The sequence below is a fragment of the Nomascus leucogenys genome, chromosome 1a (assembly GCF_006542625.1).
Source record: "Nomascus leucogenys isolate Asia chromosome 1a, Asia_NLE_v1, whole genome shotgun sequence".
Taxonomy (NCBI): Eukaryota; Metazoa; Chordata; class Mammalia; order Primates; family Hylobatidae; genus Nomascus; species Nomascus leucogenys.
Window position 1 is genome coordinate 82,671,199 of NC_044381.1, and position 22,465 is coordinate 82,693,663.

General features: G+C 37.0%; 1 protein-coding gene across 5 annotated transcripts in view; it reads left to right on the forward strand.

Annotated features, from left to right (window-relative positions):
- Positions 1–22,465, forward strand: part of FUT8 (fucosyltransferase 8) — a 381,361-nt gene that overhangs the window by 318,169 nt on the left and 40,727 nt on the right. For 3 of the 5 annotated variants that reach the window (XM_030812283.1, XM_030812287.1, XM_030812291.1), the window contains 2 exons: positions 5,610–5,760; positions 14,464–16,474. In XM_030812283.1, coding sequence (XP_030668143.1) covers positions 5,610–5,760; positions 14,464–14,781 — 469 coding nt within the window. In that variant the 3' untranslated portion in view covers positions 14,782–16,474. Of the gene's footprint in view, positions 1–5,609; positions 5,761–14,463; positions 16,475–22,465 lie in introns of those variants that run through there. The other 2 variants (XM_030812313.1, XM_030812303.1) reach the window with 2 other exon arrangements.

The following is a 22,465-nucleotide window of genomic DNA, read 5'->3' on the forward strand; positions in this document are numbered from 1 at the left end:
GGCTGCTGCAAAGGTCTCTGACATGCCCTGGAGGCATTTTCCCCATTGTATTGGTGATTAACACTCGGCTCCTCATGACTTACACAAGTTTCTGCAGCTGGCTTGAATTTCTCCTCAGAAAATGGGATTTTCTTTTCTGTCACATTGTTGGGCTGCAAATTGTCCAAACTTTTATGCTCTGCTCCCCTTATAAAACCGAATGCCTTTAGCAGCACCCAAGTCAGCTCTTGAAATCTTTGCTGCTTAGAAATTTCTTCCGCCAGATACCCTAAATCATCTCTCTCAAGTTCAAAGTTCCACAAATCTCTAGGGCACAGACAAAATGCTGCCAGTCTCTTTGCTAAAACATAACAAGAGTCACCTTTGCTCTAGTTCCCAACAAGTTCCTCATCTCCATCTGAGACCACCTCAGCCCATACTTTATTGTCCATATCACTGTCAGCATTTTGGGCAAAGCCAATCAACAAGTCTCTAGGAAGTTCCAAACTTTCCCACATTTTCCTGTCTTCTGAGCCCTCCAAACTGTTCCACCCTCTGCCTGTTACCCAATTCCAAAGTCACTTCCACATTTTCAGGTATCTTTTCAGCAGCACTCCACTTCTTGTACCAATTTACTGTATTAGTCCATTTTCACACTGCTAATAAAGACATACTCAAGACTGGGCAATTTACAAAACAAAGAGATTTAATGGACTTACAGTTCGACATAGCTGGGGTGGCCTCACAATCATGATGGAAGGTGAAAGGCATGACTTATGTGGTGGCAGACAAGAGAACAGAGCTTGTGCAGGGAAACTCCTGTTTTTAAAACCATTGAATCTCATGAGACTTATTCAGTATCATGAGAACAGCACGGGAAAGTTTTGGGCACCCAGCCAAACCATATCATTACCAAATCAAGGAAAAAGTATTATCCTCAATCCTATTTATGTAGTCTCATTTTCTAATACAGTCATGTACCACATAACATTTCAGTCAGTGATGAAACACCTGTATGATGGTAGTCCCATAGATTATAAAACTGTACTTTTACTGTACCTTTTCTATGTTTAGATACACAAATAGTTACCATTGTGTTACAACTACCTTCAGTATTCAATACAATAGCTTGCTGTACAGGTTTGTAGCCTGGGAGCAATAAGCTATTACATATAGCCTAGGTGGGTATATATGTATAGCCTAGGTGTGGTATAGTTGACTGTGCCATCCAGGTTTTTGTAAATACACTCTATGATGTTTGCATGATGATAACATTGCCTAATGATGTATTTCTCAGAACATATCCTCGTTGTTAACTGGAGCATGACTGTAGTTGATCAAATTCTATATAATTTAAACCCTTTTCACTTAATACAGCAATAGATCCATTCCCCCAGGTTGCTAAAATAGTCATTGTAAACATCTTTTTTTTTTTTTTTTTTTTTTTTTTTTTTTTGCTTTGTCACCCAGGCTGGAACGCATTGGTGCAAGCATGGCCCACTGCAGCCTCAACCTCCTGGGCTCAAGAGATCCTCCTTCCTCAGCTTCCTGAGTAGCTGGGACCATTGGCATACGTCATCATGCCCAGCTAATTTTTTGTGGGTAGAGACGGTATTGCATGTTGCTCAGGCTGGTCTCAAACTCCTGGGCTCAAGCAGTCCTCCCGCCTTGACCTCCAAAGTGCCAGGATTACTGACGTGAACCACCATGCCCAGCCTAAACATCTTTTTTAATGACTACATACATATACACTGTACTGATATGCCATTGCTTATTTGACTAACCATTCTCCTAATATTAGGCAGTCAGATTATTTCCAATGTTTCATTCTTATAAGTAATGCTATGACGTATGCCTAAAATTATCCACATTATTTCCTTAGGCTAGATTTCTGGACTTGGAAGTATTTAGATGCAAGGATATAAACTTTTTTTTTTTTTTTTAAATACAGGGTCCAGGCTGGAGTGCAGTAGCACAATCTCAGCTCACTGTAGCCTCGACCTCCTGGGCTCAATGATCCTCCCACCTCAGCCACTTGAGTAGCTGGAACTACAGGCACATGCCACCACACTTGGCTAGATATAAACATTTTACAGCTTTGATCCATAGCACAGCATGACAGTTTTATACCAAACAACCCTTATAGTACAGTTGGCAGTATCTACTTGGACTGCAAGAATAGTAAAACCAGAATTTCCTCCTTGTAGCCAACAGCTATAACTCCCCTGCCAGTGGTAGTCCAGGCAGCAATTTTCTCCATATTCTGTTATAAATATAGTACTAGCCTTTTATGCATAAATTTTTCTTTTTGTAAATCCTTTTATTTTTATTTTCAACTTGAGTCATTTCTTGGGGATTTAAATGATGGGTTTTTTTTCTTTACTCTTTTACTTAAATGTTTTTCTACTCTGATTTAATTCTGCTTTAAACTACTCAGGATTGGTTTTGATACCTAAGCAAATCATAAAAATCTCTGCCATTGTTTTAAGAGACCAAAAGCATGAATTAATCTATTATCAAAGTATATAGTGTCCAAGGTAATCATTGTAAGACTTTTCTGCTTCAAGAGGGTGAAGAGATGAAAAATTAAACTTAAATGATGTATAGTGTTCACACAGTCAGAGGAGAATCTATTTTCTGTGTTGATCATTCTTTGAAAAGGAGTTAAAATTAGCTTTATACACATAGCTTCTGTGTGAAGATGATTAGTTAATGCTTTGTGGCTTAGTATTACACTTCTGATTTCTCCATGTTAAGATTGAGTCCGACTGGACACAGTGGCTCACGCCTGTAATCCCAGCACTTTGGGAGGCCAGGGTGGGCGGATCACTAGGTCAGTAGATTGAGACCATCCTGGCTAACATGATAAAACCCTGTCTCTACTAAAAATACAAAAAATTAGCCGTGCATGGTGGTGGGCGCCTGTGGTCCCAGCTACTCAGGAGGCTGAGACCGGAGAACGATGTGAACCCGGGAGGCGGAGGTTGCAGTGAGCCAAGATCACGCCACTGCACTCCAGCCTGGGCAACAGAGCGAGACTCAATCTCAAAAAAAAAAAAATTGAGTTCATCCACAAGATTTTACCACCAGCATCCCAGTGACTGTGACAGCCGTTGCTATTGTGGCCATCTCCTAAGTAGTTCAGTGTTACAGTGTTTGAATCACAGAATCATTGACAGTCAAAGAAATAAGAACTATTAAAGTTGGCTATCCAATATTGCATTCTAAGATTGTGGAGATTAGGGATGGGGTTAAAATAGGAAGAAAAACAAGCCTTTAAAAGTTTCCCAGGTAAAATATTTACAAATTGAGTTTATTCTTTATTTTTAAAATGCTGGATGAGTTCTTTCTAAAAGTAGGTACACTGAAATGAATAGAGACAAGAACAATTTGTTAAAAGTTTTTTGTAAAGTATTTGGTTGCCCTGTGAAACAAAGAATCAACAACGAGTGGTGTATTTGTTCACTATTTTATTGAACTCCTATAATATGCTGGACACAGCACAGAGCACTAGGAATACAAAGTCAAAATATAATGTGTGGCTCCTTATCTCAGGAAGTAACCAACAGGTAGACAATATACATATAACACATATTACAGTAAATTTAGATACGTCTCCTGAAGGAGTTTATGTACCAGGTACAGTGAAGTCACAAAGAGAAGTATCTACCTCAGTCGAGAGAAGGACTTCAGAAAAGAACGCCAGATATTAGTTTATAACTGCAAGCTAGTCCTTTGTGGATGATACAAAAACAAATTTTTATAAAGTGGAAAAAGAAAAAATATTATTATTCCCAGTATCTGAAACCTCAAGGTAGAAGAATTCCTCCACTGACATACTTGAGGTCAAAAGACAAAAAGCATGTTTGTGCAAAGAGTTTCATGGTCATTATGAAACGTGTAAAATTTCCTTCTTCCATTGTTTATTTTGTTTTGTTTGTGTGTGTGTGTGTGTGTTTTTTTTTTTTTTTACACTTAGATATCCTTTATGAAGCCATAGAGATAGGCCTGAGAACTCTTGCATGTAGAGATGGGCCTGAGGAACTTAAGTACCTTTTTTTTTTTTTTTTTTTTTAAATAATGGTGGGGTTTCACTGTGTTGCCCAGGCTGGTCTCGAACTCCTGAGCTCAAGCAGTCTGCCTGCCTCAGCCTCCCAAAGTGACGGGATTATAGGGATGAGCCACTGCACCCAGCCTTAGATACCCTTTTGATTTGGTTCCAGAGAGGGCTCTTTTAGTTAGGAAGGCCATTAATGTTAGTGTTACTTCTTGGTAAATTGATCATTCCTTTGTTTCACTGAGCATCCAAATCATGCTGACAAAGTTAGTCTTTATTCAAGGATAAAACCTATGCTGGTTTTATCAGTTCCCCCCTTTCTTTCTCCCTCTAGCATTTCGTATTTCTTTGTTGTTGTTTCTGCTCCATGCCTGGGTATGCAGCTTCCCAAGAATCACATTAAAACTATTTCTGGTTGTTTTCTTTTCTGAACAAATGTGACATTTTCTTCATCTCCTTGATTTTGAGCTGAAGAGGGCAAACTGTCAAAAATAATGAGGCCAAATGGATTTGAACACTGAATAGCAGTCTGAAACAGTGCTCAGAGACTTTGCCTTTACAATCGTTATTACAGAGGCAATGAGGGAAAGCTCCTCGGTGGCCATGAAATGAAGAGAAACTGAAACAGCTCTTAGGGGATTAGGGAAAGTCCCAGGCATGGGTAGCACTCACTTGTTCATGTATTTATTCACACAGCATTGTGTGGAGTGCTAGATGCTGTGATGCAAAGAAAAATAAGTCATGGTCCTAACCTTTTTTGGAATACTCTTTGGAAGACAAACATGTAAACTGACTCCTGATGCTTCAGGGTTTCTATATAGGAACTATTATTCCTTCAGCAAATATTTATTCCTCCTCTATTATATTCCAGATTCTTTTCAAAAGACATCCTGTATGAATACTTTTAAACACACATTCTGTCTCTAGCAAGACTACCAAAATATTACTTGGTGGACATCTATGGAATTTTCTTCCATAAATATTAGAATGGGCTTTCTATTATTGTTATTAGATAAGAGTACATGGTTCTTCAAGAAGGATGCAGGCTAAGGGAAACTGTTAGTTCTCCCAAATTTTTAAAATATTCATCTCTTAACTTCTTTTTATTATTAACTTGTAATGTCATTGAAGAAGACATTTACAAAGCCTAACTCAAATCTGAATTTTCAAAAATTCTAAATTAAAAATTTTAATGAGGTTTTATCATAGTATTTATATTCTAAAGGAAAAGCTCAATGACCAAATATGAAAGCAGTTTGAATAAACTCTTAAAAGTCACTCATTACAAAAACAAAAAGGAGACTTCAATTTTTGGCTATTTCATGAATTGATAAAGGACATTTTGATGTGTGTATGTGTGTTTTATATGATATGCCAATAAAATTTAATATACAGGGCATTCCAGAATGGTTTCTGCCCCACTGATGGACTTCAAAGATGTCTCATCAACTATAGTATTAAATGCCATAATTAAAGGTCTCCTTTCTGTTAGAAGCTCTTAGTCAAAGGAGAAAGTCTACCTTCTGATAGGATACTGTAATATCTATGACCATCTATAAATTTATTTTTTCAGGTACCCCAATTATGAATTTATTAGTGATAACTCTATTTCCTGGTCAGCTGGACTGCACAATCGATACACAGAAAATTCACTTCGTGGAGTGATCCTGGATATACATTTTCTCTCTCAGGCAGACTTCCTAGTGTGTACTTTTTCATCCCAGGTAAGTGTCAGTAGGGCATTTTAAAATAACCAATACTTTTTGGTTGTATAGGAGTCAGAAAAATTATTTGTGTGTCTGTGTGTTGTTAATGTTCATTATTGTGACTCAGGTGCAATTTTTCTGATACTCAGTAATGATCCCTTTTGTGAAAGAATGGAAAGATCCCATAAAATAGCCATTCACATGCACTGAATATTTAGTTGTTTGCAAGTAATGGTTAACTGCATCTCCACTGAAGCCAGTTACTGGAGTTGTTTAAAGTACTTGGCTTGTTCACAGCATTTAACAGAAACAACAAGTAATTAAGCTTACTTAATACTTTCTAATTTTGCATATAGTCAATATGTAACCAGAATCTATCCATTTCTACACATCAGCGCCCTGATACTGAGAGGCTTAAATGCCGTAAATTTTGCCTCAGTTGATGGCTTTATAGAAAAGAGAGTAAATGTAATTCCCTTTCAAGTTCTATTACATTTCTACCAAGTGAGAAACTATATGTTAAATTTAAGCAATATGATATCACAATCATTGTTTGAATTTAATTGTTGCAGATGATTATATTTTATGGGTTTGGTGTATGTGTTTTTATGAGGGTCCAACCAGCTTTATATGCCTTGTGGAATATCAGGATAACAATATTTATTGTGGATTTTATTCTGTTCTCTCATGTATGCACATATTATTGGTTAGTTCATTCAACAAGCTGTTAAATGCGCTCAAAATTATACCAGGTGCAGAGGAGATTTCAAAGGAGATTGAAGATACAGTTCTTGCCCTGGTCCAGAATCTAATAAGCAAAATACACACATGAAATAACTAGAGAATAATTACCAGAACATATAAATTGGTATAAGATAAATGTATGCTTAAATGCTGAGAAGAGGCAGAGAAAAGAAAATGTGAAAAAAAGGAGAGCCACATCATTTTTACAAGAGTATACTTTGGAGAGTAAAAGGAAATGGAGACTTTCTTATTATATGACAATACACATTGTCATGATGGGATGGCGATATGATTTTTGGAAAGATACCTTGCCAGGCAAAGGTTACAGATTCCTTTAATATGGAATAAGAATACAACTTACTACCCAAAAATAGCTGCACAGAACACATAGCAGCAATCTTAATCAGAAGGGAAAATGTCTTCAAGTTCCCATGAAGGCATCCACTATTTATGTTTCTCCCTAATTGGGGTGTGGATCCTGTCTTTAAGAAACTCTCATTTCCATTCTTATTGCAAGAAAGGGGCAAGGTTTATAACTACTTGGTTCCTTCCTACTGTTTTTGAGAGTCTGACTATGCATCTGCCTGATCAACAGGTACATGTAACTGGTAACAACCTCCAAACATTCTTGATGCTTATTGTTAGAATGAGTGAATCAAAAGTCACTTCCCCAGGTATGCCACCTTCTCTGTAGGCCTGGATTTTAGGCCTGCCTGAAGTCAACTCCTCTAGTCCAGGTTTCTCAACCAAGGCACTATTTTAGACCAGATAATTCTTTGTTGTGAGGAGCCATATTGTGCATGTAGGATATTTAGCAGCATCCCTGGCCAGTAAGACCCTCACTTCAAATTATGACAACCAAAAATGTCTCCAGACATTGCCAGATGCCAGATGCCCCTGTGGAGCAAAATTGCCCTGGTTGAGAACCACTGTTCTAGTCACAAGATTCTAAAATTAAATAAATATACACATGTCTAAATGTTTACCAACCTCACACGTAGGTAGGCACTGAGACCTACAGGGTTGTACTCATGTTTTGCTTTTCTTCTCCCAACCCTCCTTAGTAATACCATTAGGCTCATTCTGGAATAGAAAGAAAATTTTTTGCTTTACTCTTTTTTTCCTTTTTGAAGTTGTACTTTAGAATTTTGGATCCTCGTAACTCCAATTTTGACCTACAAATCAGGATCTCTGTCACTTCATGATGGTAGAATTCTGTCTAGGCTTGAGGAGAATATTGTTCTACTACTTTGATTGGTTTTATGCATAATGTCAACCTCAGTGTATTCAGACCTTGGGTCCAGAGAAGCAATTCATATGAAGAAAGAGTGGTGCTGAGAAGACTTTCTGTATCCAAAGGAATAAGGCTCATACTTATATTTCACATTGTTCCTAAAAACTCATTGCAGTCAAAGTGTGCCCAAAATAGTTTCAGTCATTTGAACCTAAGCAAAATTAAAACAATATTTCATAACCCAAAACAGACTTGAATACCTCAAAATGTTTTATTTCAGGATTCACAATAAAAGTTTAACAGTAAAAATACGTTACATTTATATAGTGAGTAGCAGTTTGCCTAATGTGATTACCTCCTTATCACGTACCTTATTTGATGACTAACCGCTGTAGCATTTGAAATTGTAGAGTAATTCCATATTCAGTGATAAATCTTTGAGCTTATTTGCACCTCATTATTTTTTTCAAATATTTTTAGTAAAGAAGTATTTAGTAAAGTTTAATGTTTTTGTAGTGTGAATGAAATTGTTTGCAGGATTATTATATAGATTCCTTTACATAAACCAAAATTGGAATTGTTTGAAAATGCCCTAGAAATATCTTGCCATCATTGCCAATAGAGCGCGAGAAAAAGTCACTGATGGGATAAAATGCCAAACCATTGACCACTGATCACAGAACAAGAAAGAGGCAACCTGTGCTATAGAGTCAGGATATCTGTATTTGCATCCAACTTTGACCAATTACTGGCTGTGTGTCCTTGAACAAATTGCTTGGCCTATTTCTTAACTGGTTTATTTTTCTACATGTGAAAAAATAATAGTACCTATAGTATAGAGTTTTTTTGAGGATTAAGGAGTTATGAAAAGTAAAGCACTATGAATAGTACCTAGCAATACAGAGGTTAAACACTTTAGCTGCTATTATTATATATATGAATAGTTATAGGAATATCTCTGCCTGTTAGAGACACTCTATAGTATTTATTTTGCAGCTCTTTTTCACATGGCTTCATTTCAGACTGTATGCCCTCACATTTTAGAAGGAGCATGAAACGAGCTATTCAAGGCCTCCATTAGCTCTGCTTGTGGTCATGGGTAATGCTTAGGGTCTGTAAAGAAGAGGAACTGTTAACATTCAGCATGTACAATTTCTCTGGGCCATTGTACCACCTCAACTTCATTTTGTTTAGCTTATTGAAAGAGCATATTGCCATATGATGTGATTTTTCAGAAACAAAAGTTCTTCATTCCCAAAAGGTGAGTGAAGACTTAGTATTTGAAGTAAATGTGTGTGTGTTGACTTTAGTGAAATTAATCTTCAGACTTTCCTATATATGTCATAAGCATTCTAGAAAATGGAGGAAGACTAAAGCCATACATCCAGAAGAGTGACAGAAGATAAACACTGAGAATAAGTTCAGCCCAGAATAAAAGCATGGAAAACCAACTCTCAACTGTCTTAGATGATAATTTCATGTGCCAAGAGATGTTAGGAAGTGATACAAGTTTAATATCTCCTTCATAATTCTTTGACAATCTTTAAGTTTTATTCATGTAAACTTTCTGTCTCGTATACACTATCCTTTCAGGAATTTTATACCATATAACAATAGTGAGAAAGAGTTGACCTGTTGATCATGAGCTATTGTAGACAATACTGCAGGAATGAAATGCCATGCTAGAAGGAAAAATACAAGGCTAGATGTCTGGAAAACTGCAGGCAAAAATGTCGTGGCACCTTAATCGGGATTTCTCATAAGTTTTTAGACCTATCTCCCTCAGTCTCAGGGCTTCTGATCTTTCTTGGTTTTATATCCATAAGTGAGGTCTGGGAATTCTCTCTTCTTCAATGAAAAGTTTTTAAAAGCCAACACTGTGGCTGTGCTCTCTAATTTTGTTACTATTATTGCTCTTAACTTTCATGAGATCTGTTTCTCAAAGCCAAGTTTGTCCTAAAAGCCTCATAAATTGAATAGCACAGTCCTCAGGATTTAATATGAAAATTGGAAGCAATATTAGCATTTTTTCAAGTGCATCAAGTGAATTTTGAAAGCTATGCAACCACATTCTAAAACATTCTACCAAATACATTAATCCTGTTCTGTGTTACTGGAAATCGCCTATGTGCAAATCATCTCTTTTGACACCTATTTTCGTATTTGAATCTTAAATCTAAAGCAAAGAATTTATATTGGAGAGTAACAGCAGTTGACAGCCCAGTTTAGATAGGCACAGTATCAGAAAGGTTTTCTGAAAATATTGCTTATCAGCTTCTGGGATCAATTTTTATTTTTCTGAAATCTGACTTACAAAAATGGTTGCAGATGCTCACTTTAAAGACTAACATTGTTAAAGACATTGTTTAAAGAGCAGTCAATGTTACTCTGTAGTTTCAGCCATTAAAAGTCATCATAATACAAAATCCCTTTTTTCCCCCTATGACACCTGCCTTTATGGCAGTTATTACAATACTCTCATGAGCCTCTCTGTGGTCTAATTCCAAATCTGCCTGCAATTCTACTCCCCTTATTATACTTTGAATCAGATTTTGGGAGCCCAGAGGGCAAAACTGAAAACTACGTTAACTATTCCAGACAGATGGCTCTGGAGAGGAATTTCCATTGAGATGTGGCTCATGAAACAACAGTGGATACCTGTTGAGAGTACCATGGAGGAAAGCACAGGGTGAAATCCCAAGGTGTGAACTCTGTGACTACTTCCCAGAGCAGAAGACAAGAAAAGTATTTGCATCCACAGAGGCTCTATCTAGCTTACAATGCTGAGTGCTGTACAGTGCAGCTGTTACTGCATTAATCCTTCTGGTGTTTCTCACAACAAAAAAAGACCTGGGTCTTATTCTCTTATTGTATAGTAAAACAAAGCAGATTACAGGAAAAGTGCACAGATCTCTCAGCCACAGCCAACTTCTCACACTAGGAGATCCTCCTGCCCCTATCTATCTATTTTGATAAAAATAAGATCCCATCTACTCTGAGAAAGCTTTGGAGGCTTATGTAAACTCATGCTACTTCTAAGGGATGAAATTCAGACTGATGGATTCCTCCCCCTTTTTAAATTTTTTTTTAATACAGTCATATTTGTTTTATCCTTTGGCAGGATTTTTGCTGTTACCCATTACTGTGTGCTTTACGATGTACTAAAAATGATACAGTGCCATGTCAACACAGAGTAAAGTTAAACATACTACATGTAGCCAACCACTGCTTTGCAAACCATGGACTGCTCTCAGTCATGCCACCTGTCAAACATCAAACCTGAGTATGGACGTCAGCTGCAAGCTTCATTTACCTGCCATGTGATTTGAACTTGTAAACCACATGGTAGGTAAGGAAAGAAGAGAGGAAGCATAGAGTGACTAAATGCAAACATTAACACTATAGTAATCTTTTTAGCCTTTTGCAGTAAATTGCCCCATGGTTGATATAGACAGTTTTAAAATTACTTCCCCTTAATGTTATATATGGATCTTAAGGGTTAAATATCACCCATGGACTTGTGTCTCCATTACTGGGCTGGTATTATGCCTGGAGCAATATTCATTCAACAGATACTTATTGAGCATGTACTTTGTGGCAGGCATTGTTCTAGGTGTTTATCCTAAGGGAATATATACTCAAGAGCCTGAAAGAGTTCTAACTGTGGCTCTGCCGTTAACTAGTTCCTTTTTGGATTTTTATTTTTATTTTTTGAAATTTAATCTTTCTGTGGCTTAGCTTCTTCATCTGTAAAATATGAATAATAATAGTACCTCACAGGTTTGTCATAATAGTTAAATGAGTTGAGACAAGGTGAGGGAAGAGCACACTATTATAACACTGCCTGGGACATAATCAGTGCTCATTAAGCTGAGCTGCTATCCTTAATGGTCATTCTTATGAGAAAAATGAAGGGCCACACCTGTGTAGCACCGGTATGCTTGCAGAGGCCTACAGTCACATTTGTCATTTTTATAATGGGCCACCTCAGTGTCTGAAATCTCTATTATTATTATAATAGTTATTTCTTTGGTTTAAGAAAACAGTTCTGTTATCCACCAAGGTTAACACATGAACAACTCTTGACAGCAAAACGTACACTAATTATTAGGATTATCCCCAGAAGAAACAGGTCTCTAAGGGTGTGGGACAGGGTGCGATATTGTTTTTATGAGAGTAAGACATTTAAGAGTGGAGAGGAGGAAACACATCACAGTTCATTGTCACAGTAGAGATTATGGTCATCCTAAGAATAACACAAGGTCCTGCATTCCTGGCTAGGGATGACTGAAGAGTGGGTGAAGACACCCTGAAAAGAAGACTGTCAGGTTTACCCACGGCTGTCTTTGGTCTTATGTTATATCTTTCTGGTGTTACAATATGAACATGGAGAATAAGATTTATAAGAGAAAATATATAGAGAGGTTACAAGCATATGCAGACTGCCTGGGTTCCAACCTGAATCTACCACTTATTAGTATAACCTTGAGCAATGCCTTAACTTCCCTTTGACATTTGTAAAATGAACATAATGATAGAATTTTATGGGGATGCTGAAAGGAATCTAATTACGTTAGATAATATCTAAAAACAATGTCTGACAGCAAAAGCGCAGTAAATATTAGCCTCTGTCATTGTTATTGTAGTTTGCTATTATTGGAGCTGCTTTAATTATTTAGTTTCTTCTTTTCCTGAGTCCCACTTAATTTTGCTTGCCTTCTATGAGCCTTTGGCTGAATTTGAAGTTCAAAAGTTCCAAATCTTTTTGATCCCTATTTTATTATAGTCTCAGTATTCTACCAGTGATCTCAATTGTAAAATGACATTGCCAATATAACCTTTGTTGAAGTAATAAATCTGAAAGCAAGGTTTTTATTATTTTGGTTCTATATCTAGTTGAAATTCTATCACTAAAATTTGCACAAATCACTTAATCTCCTTGTGTTTTAGTTCCCTATCTGCAAAATTAAAAATATTGTCTAAATGTAATTTGATTTGCAAATTATATATAGCATTTGAGAATTGCCCCTCAAGTTTTCTGAAATTCAGATTCTCTAAGTTGAGGTGATTATTAACCTAGTCAGATTTTATTTGATAAGAGTTAAGAATAGGCATCCCCATTTGTATTAGTCTGTTCTTGCATTGCTACAAAGAAATACCTGAGACTGGGCAATTTATAAAGAAAAGAGGTTTAACTGGCTTATGGTTCTACAGGCTATACAGGAAGCATGATGCTGGGGAGGTCTCAGGCAACTTACAATCATGGCAGAAGGCAAACGGGGAGCCAGCACTTCCCATGACTGGAACAGGAGGAAGAGAATGGGGAAGTGCCACATATTTTTAAACAGTCAGATCTTATGAGAACTCACTACTGTGACCACAGCATCAAGGGGTGATGGTTTTAACCATGAGAAACCACCCCCATGATCCAGTCACTTCCCACCAGGCCCCATCTCCAACACTGGGGATTACAATTCAACATGAGATTTGGGCGGGTAACACAGATCTAAACCATATCACCATTCAAGGTTTTAATCTTCATAAATGCCAAGGTTTTAAAAGACTGCCGGGTAGTCCTAAATTGCTCCACTGAGCAGATAAACAATTACTATGAGTAGCATCATTTTAAATAAATGCAAAAGTATTGGTATAGTGACAATAAAACGTTATTAACCGAGATTACCACAACTGGAGATTTAGGAAAATTTCATCTGAGTTGCATTGTTCTCTATTCACAATGTATAAATTGCTTAAATTGGGTGATAGTTTAATTTAACTTTATTACTAAGCATTAACCTCAAGGATTGAAGCTCAGATTGTGGAATTTCACCTGCTATCCAGTGGGCAGAGAAGGTATTCTTTGAACATAGGGACCTTTTAAGTAGCCTTAAAACTATAGTAATCAGGGTGATGCATTTCCTCAAAGGCTAGCCCAGTTTATGTCATCCAAGCATGCCACTCTCTACACAGCACACTTAAAACTTTTTAGAACAGAAATGGCTGATGTGTTTTAGCCCACTTGCCAGTGCTTGTTGATTGTCAGTAATTACATGAATCTCTCTTGAAAACAGTTCTGGGAGCAGGGAGGGATAGCATTTGGAGATATACCTAATGTTAAATGACGAGTTACTGGGTGCAGCACACCAACATGGCACATGTATACATATGTAACTAACCTGCACGTTGTGCACATGTACCCTAAAACTTAAAGTATAATAATAAAAAAAGAAAGAAAACAGTTCTGACACCAAGTTATAAATTAGCAGACGAGAATGTGTGATTGATTAACAGTGTATGAAGGAAAGGGACCATCAGCATTTGTGTTAAGTTTTTTTTATCCTAATCCTAAACTTCAAATTCTTTAAGGGCACAAACTATGTCTTACTCATTTTGGTATCATGAGTGTCTAGCTTGGACCACTGTGTATGTAGCTCTTAATAAATGTTTGTTAAAATTAACTAATTCATATTCTTAAATTATTTTGTACTATATAGAGATAGAGAGATTTTAATTGTAATAATCTTTCGTGAGTTTTTCTTTATTATTTGGAAAAGGATCCAGACACAGAGATGAAGAATGACTTGTACCATCTTCTGAGAGCAAATGGACTGAAAGCTTGTGACTAGAATCCACTACTTTTCAACCTCTTACTCCTAGAGCCCATCATTTTGGCCAAGGACTTTTAGATTGCTATGAAGGAGAGTGTTTATATACTAACAGTTTGTTTTAAATTCTTTCCCAAGGTCTGTCGAGTTGCTTATGAAATTATGCAAACACTACATCCTGATGCCTCTGCAAACTTCCATTCTTTAGATGACATCTACTATTTTGGGGGCCAGAATGCCCACAACCAAATTGCCATTTATGCTCACCAACCCCGAACTGCAGATGAAATTCCCATGGAACCTGGAGATATCATTGGTGTGGCTGGAAATCATTGGGATGGCTATTCTAAAGGTGTCAACAGGAAATTGGGAAGGACGGGCCTATATCCCTCCTACAAAGTTCAAGAGAAGATAGAAACGGTCAAGTACCCCACATATCCTGAGGCTGAGAAATAAAGCTCAGATGGAAGAGATAAACGACCAAACTCAGTTCAAACCATTTGAGCCAAACTATAGATGAAGAGGGCTCTGATCTAACAAAATAAGGTTATATGAGTAGATACTCTCAGCACCAAGAGCAGCTGGGAACTGACAGAGGCTTCAATTGGTGGAATTCCTCTTTAACAAGGGCTGCAATGCCCTCAAACCCATGCACAGTACAATAATGTACTCACACATAACATGCAAACAGGTTGTTTTCTACTTTGTCCCTTTCTTTCAGTATGTCCCCATAAGACAAACACTGCCATATTGTGTAATTTAAGTGACACAGACATTTTGTGTGAGACTTAAAACATGGTGCCTATATCTGAGAAACCTATGTGAACTATTGAGAAGACCTGAACAGCTCCTTACTCTGAGGAAGTTGATTCTTATTTGGTGGTGGTATTGTGACCACTGAATTCACTCCAGTCAACAGATTCAGAATGAGAATGGGCGTTTGGTTTTTTTGTTTTTGTTTTTTTCCTTTATAAGGTTGTCTGATTTTTTCTTTTTAAATAATTGCATCAGTTCATTGACCTCATCATTAAGTGAAGAATACATCAGAAAATAAAATATTCACTCTCCATTAGAAAATTTTGTAAAACAATGCCATGAACAAATTCTTTAGTACTCAATGTTTCTGGACATTCTCTTTGATAACAAAAAATAAATTTTAAAAAGGAATTTTGTAAAGTTTCTAGAATTTTGTATCATTGGATGATATGTTGATCAGCCTTATGTGGAAGAACTGTGCTAAAAAGAGGAGCTTTTTAGTTTTTCAGCTTATTTGTTTTTTTTTTTTTTTCCTGTTTCTGATATAGTAACTAATTCTTAACTCAGAGACATTGGTCCATTTTAATACTGAAAACCAATTTTCATTGGTACACATTACAAAATTGCTAAGAACACTGTTTGGGAGCTTTCATTCTCGTATTTTGGACATTGTTTTAATTGAATGAAATAATCATAACTCCTTGCTCCCAGAGAAGCTATCACCTCCATTTCTAAAAACCATTTCAGGTTTGTTTGGTAGTCTTTCTTAATGTATTTATTATCGCTTTTTGTGAGTAGGGCCCTGTTTTATCCAGGAACCGATTTCTGCCCTAGCCTATCATGCCCTGTTTTTGAGAGTACCAGGTATCTTTGGGATTGGGAAGCTGGCTGTTTCTGAAGTATATGTCTCATAGTATGTAGAACTTGGTGACCAAGCGAGAAGCAGAACCAGTGTGAGACTCACAATGGATTGAGTCTTCGGATTATCTCTTCCAAATACTTCCATGTTAGAATCACTTCAGAAAATAAGACTTTGATGCTTTGTCTCTGAACATCATTTTTCTCTTCATAAAAACACTTCCTTATTGTATGTAGCCTGCCTCCTACAGAGGCCTGGTAGGAGTTACTGCATTGTCAAAGAAAAATGTCATCTCTGTAGGAACGACTATCAGGCCTAGTGTTAAATATTAGGGATCTTAGGCAGAAAAGCTATTAGTCCTGGCTTTCATATCTTCACCAAATGAAAACACTGTATATAAAATTTCACCACCAAACTTAACTAAATTCTTTTTCTCAAGTCAAGCCTCCCAAAGAAAAAAGAAATTAACTTCCTACAGTGTCAGCAAGCAATTTTCCATTTAGTTTTGGTACAAATAAAAGTCATTTGAAACAAGCTCCAACTGAGCGGAGGTAATTTTGATTATGAGTTATTTTGCAACTCGCATCTCACATGTCATTGGAACATCAGTAACTGTGGATCTGATTTGTGCCCTTATAGAAGATCCAAAGGTAAATTAAGTTGGTCTCTTTTCCTTCTAAATTGACCGAGTTCCAGGAGTGAAAGGACCAAAGAACAGAGATACAAAGGAAATAAATTAAGGAGTATTTCCCAAAGGGAGTCTTCAACTGAAGACTTCATTTTTGACATTTTATCATTTCGTTCTAGAATTTCTCCTTAATTCTTTATATTTCTTTACTGAGATTTTTTTATTCACTACATGCATGTTTTCATTGAACATAGTTATATTCAATGAGTTTAAATTATGCTTTAAAATTCTTCTCTGGTAAATTTGACATCCGGATAATCTTAGAATTGGTTTCCATTGTTCCTCTTTACAGAATGGTCAGATTTTGGGGGGAGGTCCTTCATATATTGAGTGATTTAGATTGTGTCCTGAACATTGTAATGTTTATGTTGTGGATTCTGTTATATTGCTCTGAAAAGTGCTGTGATACATACATATACACACATATATGTGTGTATATATATGTGTGTATATATATTTTTTGTGTATATATACACACACATATAAATATATATATACACACAAAAATATATATATTTGTGTGTGTGTGTGTATAAATATTGCTTGTGTTAGCAAGCATTTAACTTTATTGGACTCAAATTGTAAACTGTCTTGGGCAGCAGCTGAAAATCTCAATTCAGTTAGCTGGAGTCTATGCCGCGCATAGTTCAGGGCTCAGCCAGAGAGATGGATAGAAGTTATGCACAGAATTTGTGGTCCTTTTTCTTTGGCTCCCTTTCTTCTGAGGTTTCCCCCTTCACTTTCCAGCAGCTGTGGTCGCTCTGATTCTTAGACCAGAAAAACTGCAGTTTTCTTTCAGCCCAAAGCTGTACGATGGGAAACTCACCTTGTGCCATTCCCTTCTTTAAAATTTCAATCTCTTTTCAGAACTTGCCTGTTTTTATTCAGTCTCCTACCCTCATGTATTTTTTGTATTTTATTGAGAGTTTATAGTTGTTATTTGTTGGAATATTGGTTCAGTGGGTGCTTACTCATTTTTAAAATGAAAAAACAGCAGGGGAGAGGAGACGTTTAGTCTTGTGAAACCCCTGTTGAGACTGTGGCCTCAATAGCCAAGTAGCCAGTAGCCTTACGTAAGAAGATGAAGAAGTAACCAAACTGTTAAACCTGCACTTGTGAAGGGCTAATGAATACTGTTGACCACATCTTTCTGAATAGCCTTTGTAATCATCATGTACATGATGGGGATTCATTCAATACATGTTGCCATGTTGAGAAGGCTGACATTTTTCTTACCGTATAGTAATTTCTCCATAAAGCCCTGGTACTTCAAAAATCCTGCATGATTTTGAATTGAGTGGCCAGTGCTAGGTTAGGATTTGGGTTTTTTCCTTGTTGAAAGACCTATTTCTGAGAGACTTGCCTGGAATTAAATTATTAGCATGGGCTCACTGAATGTGGGTAACAAAATCCTGCTTATTAATGACAAAGCAGTTACGAAAGATCTCACCAAGGCTTTCCTAGTTCTTCCACTCAAGTCTGATTTAGTGCTCAGCTGGGCACTTAACGAATTCATGCCTGTTGTGAAAGCCCTAATCCAGGATTTCGTTGTACCTAAATGAATAAGAGACTAGTTCCTTTTCTGTTCAAGCTTTAGGTGGTTGTTGTTGTTGTTGTTATATAGAGCCGATCCTGTTTATTGGGTTCCCTCTTTGTAAAGTTGAGAAGATGAACAGCCCCAGCTTCTAAGGGAGTTGAGAGTTAAAAGAGAAAAAAAGTCACATTTTTAAAGCTACCTTGTACAATGATTATTGTCATTATTATTTGGTTCTGAGAGAATACAGTCACTGTACATTCGGTGAGCAGGAAAAGTGTTGGAGTCTAAATGGTGCATCTAGAAGAGTCTCTTCTGCCTCAATGAGAGCAAATCTCTCAGGGGAAAAAGACAAGTCCCCTTTGGCCATAGCCAATTGCCCGATACTTCATTTATGCTCTCAGGAGACTGTGCAGTAGGTTCCACAGACCTGTACAGAATAGACATGTGGCTTGAGGATTGGTGAAATTGACAACTTGGCTACAATACCCTAATTTATGTCAGATACAGACTGTATGGAATTTTTAAAGTGCACTGCTCAGAAAGGAGCACAAAGAATTTGCCTCTTTACTTACTGGTTCCTAGCACCAGTCTCTCTCATGGACACATGGAAAAGCTGTTCCAGGATCACAGGCCTTGGAAAGTTTGGGCTTTGAGTCCCTGGCTAGTCTTACCTCCCTATTGATTTGCGTAAGAATCTCTGGCCCAGTAAGGAAATAGAACATAGTGAGTGCAGAGGCAGAAGACCCGGTTTTCAGTTTTGTTTTTCCTCATCATAGTGCCTACAAGCACGTAATATCCCTGTATTTCAGGTTCTTTAGAGAAAAAGCAACAGTTCTCATTGAAGATCACTGACTGAAATTCAGAATATCTGGCTTCTGATTTTGATATTGTCATTAAATGGGGACAGGCCAAACAGTTTTCTCAGAACTTCATTTTCTTCATAAGTGAAATGAATTGGTTGGATTTATTCAGGGTTTGCAAATTTGGTTGACTAGTTCAGTTTCACATGTCTCAAGGGAGTAGCTTCTACTCAGCCTCAGCTGATTGTTGTTCTAAGGACATAATGTGGACAGATATTTCTGTTTTTCCAGACAAGCAAAATGTAGATCTTTCTGTGCAAAATCTTCAGATTTTGAAGTATCAGCAACTAATTAAAAAATATATAAAACACTAAGGGGTCCAAATAAATATCTGTGGCTCCTTTGGGCCCATGGCCCATTGGCCCATTAGTTTATAACCTCTGGACTAGATTGGGAAAGCTCTTTTCTAACTTCAAGATTATATCTCTAGCTAAAAATGGATCTACCATTCGATCCAGCAATCCCACTACTGGGTATCTGCCCAAAGGAAAAGAAGTCATTATATGAAAAATACACTTGGACGCATACGTTTATAGCAGTTCACAATTCATAATTGCAAAGATGTGGAACCAACTTAAGTGCCCATCGACTAATGAGTGGATGAAGAAATTGTGGTATATATACACCATGGAATACTACTTAGCCATTAAAAGGAACAAAATAATGTCTTTTGCAGCAACTTGGATGGAGCTGGAGGCCATTATTCTAAGTGAAATAACACAGGAGTGGAAAACGATATAGTCTTACTTAAAAGTGGGAGCTAAGTTATTCCTCTACATTGAAAATTATTCCCCTTCATTGAAAGAATGTAGGGGAATAACTTTCATCTCCTGATTCTTCAAGTTGTCGATTAGTACGGAAAGGCATACAGAGTGATATAATGGACTTTAGAGACTCAGAAAGAGGAGGGTGGGAGGGGAGCTAGGGATAAAAAAACTACATATTAGGTACAATGTACACTACTTGAGTGATGAATCCACTAAAATTTCAGAATTCATCACTATATAATTCATCCATGTAACAATAAACCACTGGACCCTAAAAGCTATTGAGGTAAAAATGAAAGCAAATTGATATGTGTGGCAAATATAAATTATGCATCAGGTCGGTTAGTATAAAAGTATAAAGAAAAAATTTAAAATATATTTTGGGTACATTGGGTTAAATAACATCATTAAAATTACCCATTAAAATTTTTTAAAAGTGAAGATTATATCTCTGGAAAGGATTGGTAAGAGTAACAGCTGCATAATGCTTTCAAGTTCAGTTGCTGCACGTGTCCCAGTTCCTTAGAAATACCTGCTTAGCTGGCTGTCATCCTGGGCTCAGAATAGCCCGTTCATAGCATATTCATAGCATATTCATAACAATATGCTATGAAGCTCATAGGCTGGGCCCCTCTCAGACTTGGCCTTGAGTACCTCAAATGTGTAACAACGGTTAGATAACTTCTAAGTTCTCTTCCAGCCCTAAATTTCTAAGAAGGTCATGGTAGAGCCTGAGATTGTTAACAAGGTCATATGTGGTGCCAGGGTGCAGCTGCCTGGATTAGGAACATGGGGGGCTGGATCTGGTTGCAAGAGGAACAAGGGTCATTTTGTTAGAGCAGCTGACTATGTCTTTTTCTAGACCTCAGTTAAAATAGAGTAACTTAATTCCTGACCTAATTAACAGGCTGTTCAAACTCAGCTGTTTATACTTAGAAACTCCTTTTGTTGTTGTTTTCTTTCCCACCTTTTGTTTCCTGGTAAAGTTTCATTCATAGAATCACAGCTTTGTTTCAGCTAAACTAAGAGAAGAGGGATTTGTGGGCATAAAAGCCAAGAGAACTGAGATGTCAGCGTCTCCTTGGAGGCTGAAGGGAGACAATATCCCACTATGGCTCAGATCGGACCTTCCCATACCATTCAGGAAATCAAAAGAAGTGTGAATGAGTACCCACCATGATGAGTCCCATCTAGTCTATTTCATTATTTTTTAAGTGATATTCAAAAACACTGGAATTTGTTCGCAAACAGACTGCGCAATTGATTGTCACATAGTGGCGGGTCACACCACCAAGAATGAGAACATCTTACAGGTGTTAAGTTTAAAGAACAAGGGGTTTGAAATCAGCTCTAATTTCAGGTTTTGGCTTCACACCTTTTGAACATCAACAGGTTCTAACAAGTTATGCTCTTTTAAGAAGCTCCTGTTGGTAGTTCAAATGACCAGAATTCTGTAAGTCAGTTAATTGGGAAGCTGTGCCCACTGCTTGTTTCTGTAAGTTTTATTGAAACATAACCACACCCATTCACTTATATATTGACTGTGGCCACTTTGGAGGCTACAACAGCACACTTGAGTAGTTACCACAAAGCCTAAATGTATGGCCTACAAAGCCTAAAATATTTACTATCTGGCCTTTTACAAAAGTTGTTTGCTGACCACTGCTATAAGTAGTCCTGTCTTTTAGATTCAAATTGATAATCCAAAAAGGCCCAATGTCACAAAACACTGACAATCATCAGAGAAAAATTTGATAGTGGCGGTAGTATATTAGGGCCTCTGCTAATCTGTATGGTGCCTTTGCGAAAATTGGATAAAGATGCTCCTAAGACAGTTGTTGTAATCTATTGATTTTTAACAAAATCAATAAAACTCTTACTGCCATCCACCAGAAAATTGCTCAATAAATATACAAATCATCGTCTACAATATGAATTGCACTCCCCTGTGCAACCACGTGCAGGAGTTTCACTACTGTAGTGTGATCTGGTATAAAGAACACTGTACTTTTTTTAGACTTAAGTTCTGCTTCTGGCTCTGAAACTGACCTGCCGATATCTTGGGCAAACTACATAATGTGCCTAGGCCTCGGCTTTTCTTACCTTTAAAATAGAGGTAGCTTCTAGTTGTTGTTTTGAGAAATAACAGACATAAAATTGCTTTGTAAAGGCTATCAGCTCTGCAAAAGCAATCTCCAATCATGTTTTGGAAAATTTCTGTAGTTCTAGAACTATAATAGGTCCTGAAGAGAATGAAATCAGTTTAAGGAGCTTACAGTCTAACTAGAAAGTTGTGCACATATGAACTGCCCTAGGAAGTTAGAATCTAACATAAAAAGTTACGCACATTTTAACTAATTGGAGCACTAGTCATACTGCTTCACACTTACTGACCTACTTTGTGCCATACCTACTAACCAATTAACAGGTGCTATCTCATGTATGATCTTCACACCACCCTATCAGGTAGATACTATCCCCATCCTACAGATACAGAAAAAATAATAGCTGGCATTTATTTATGATGTTCCAGACACTATTCTAAGGTTATTTACATATTTTAATTCATTTCGTCTTCACAATACCCTATGAGATATGTACTATTATTCTCATTTTTCAGATGAGGAAATTTGTTCACAGAATTTAAATAAGTGCTTTCCCAACTTTTTTACA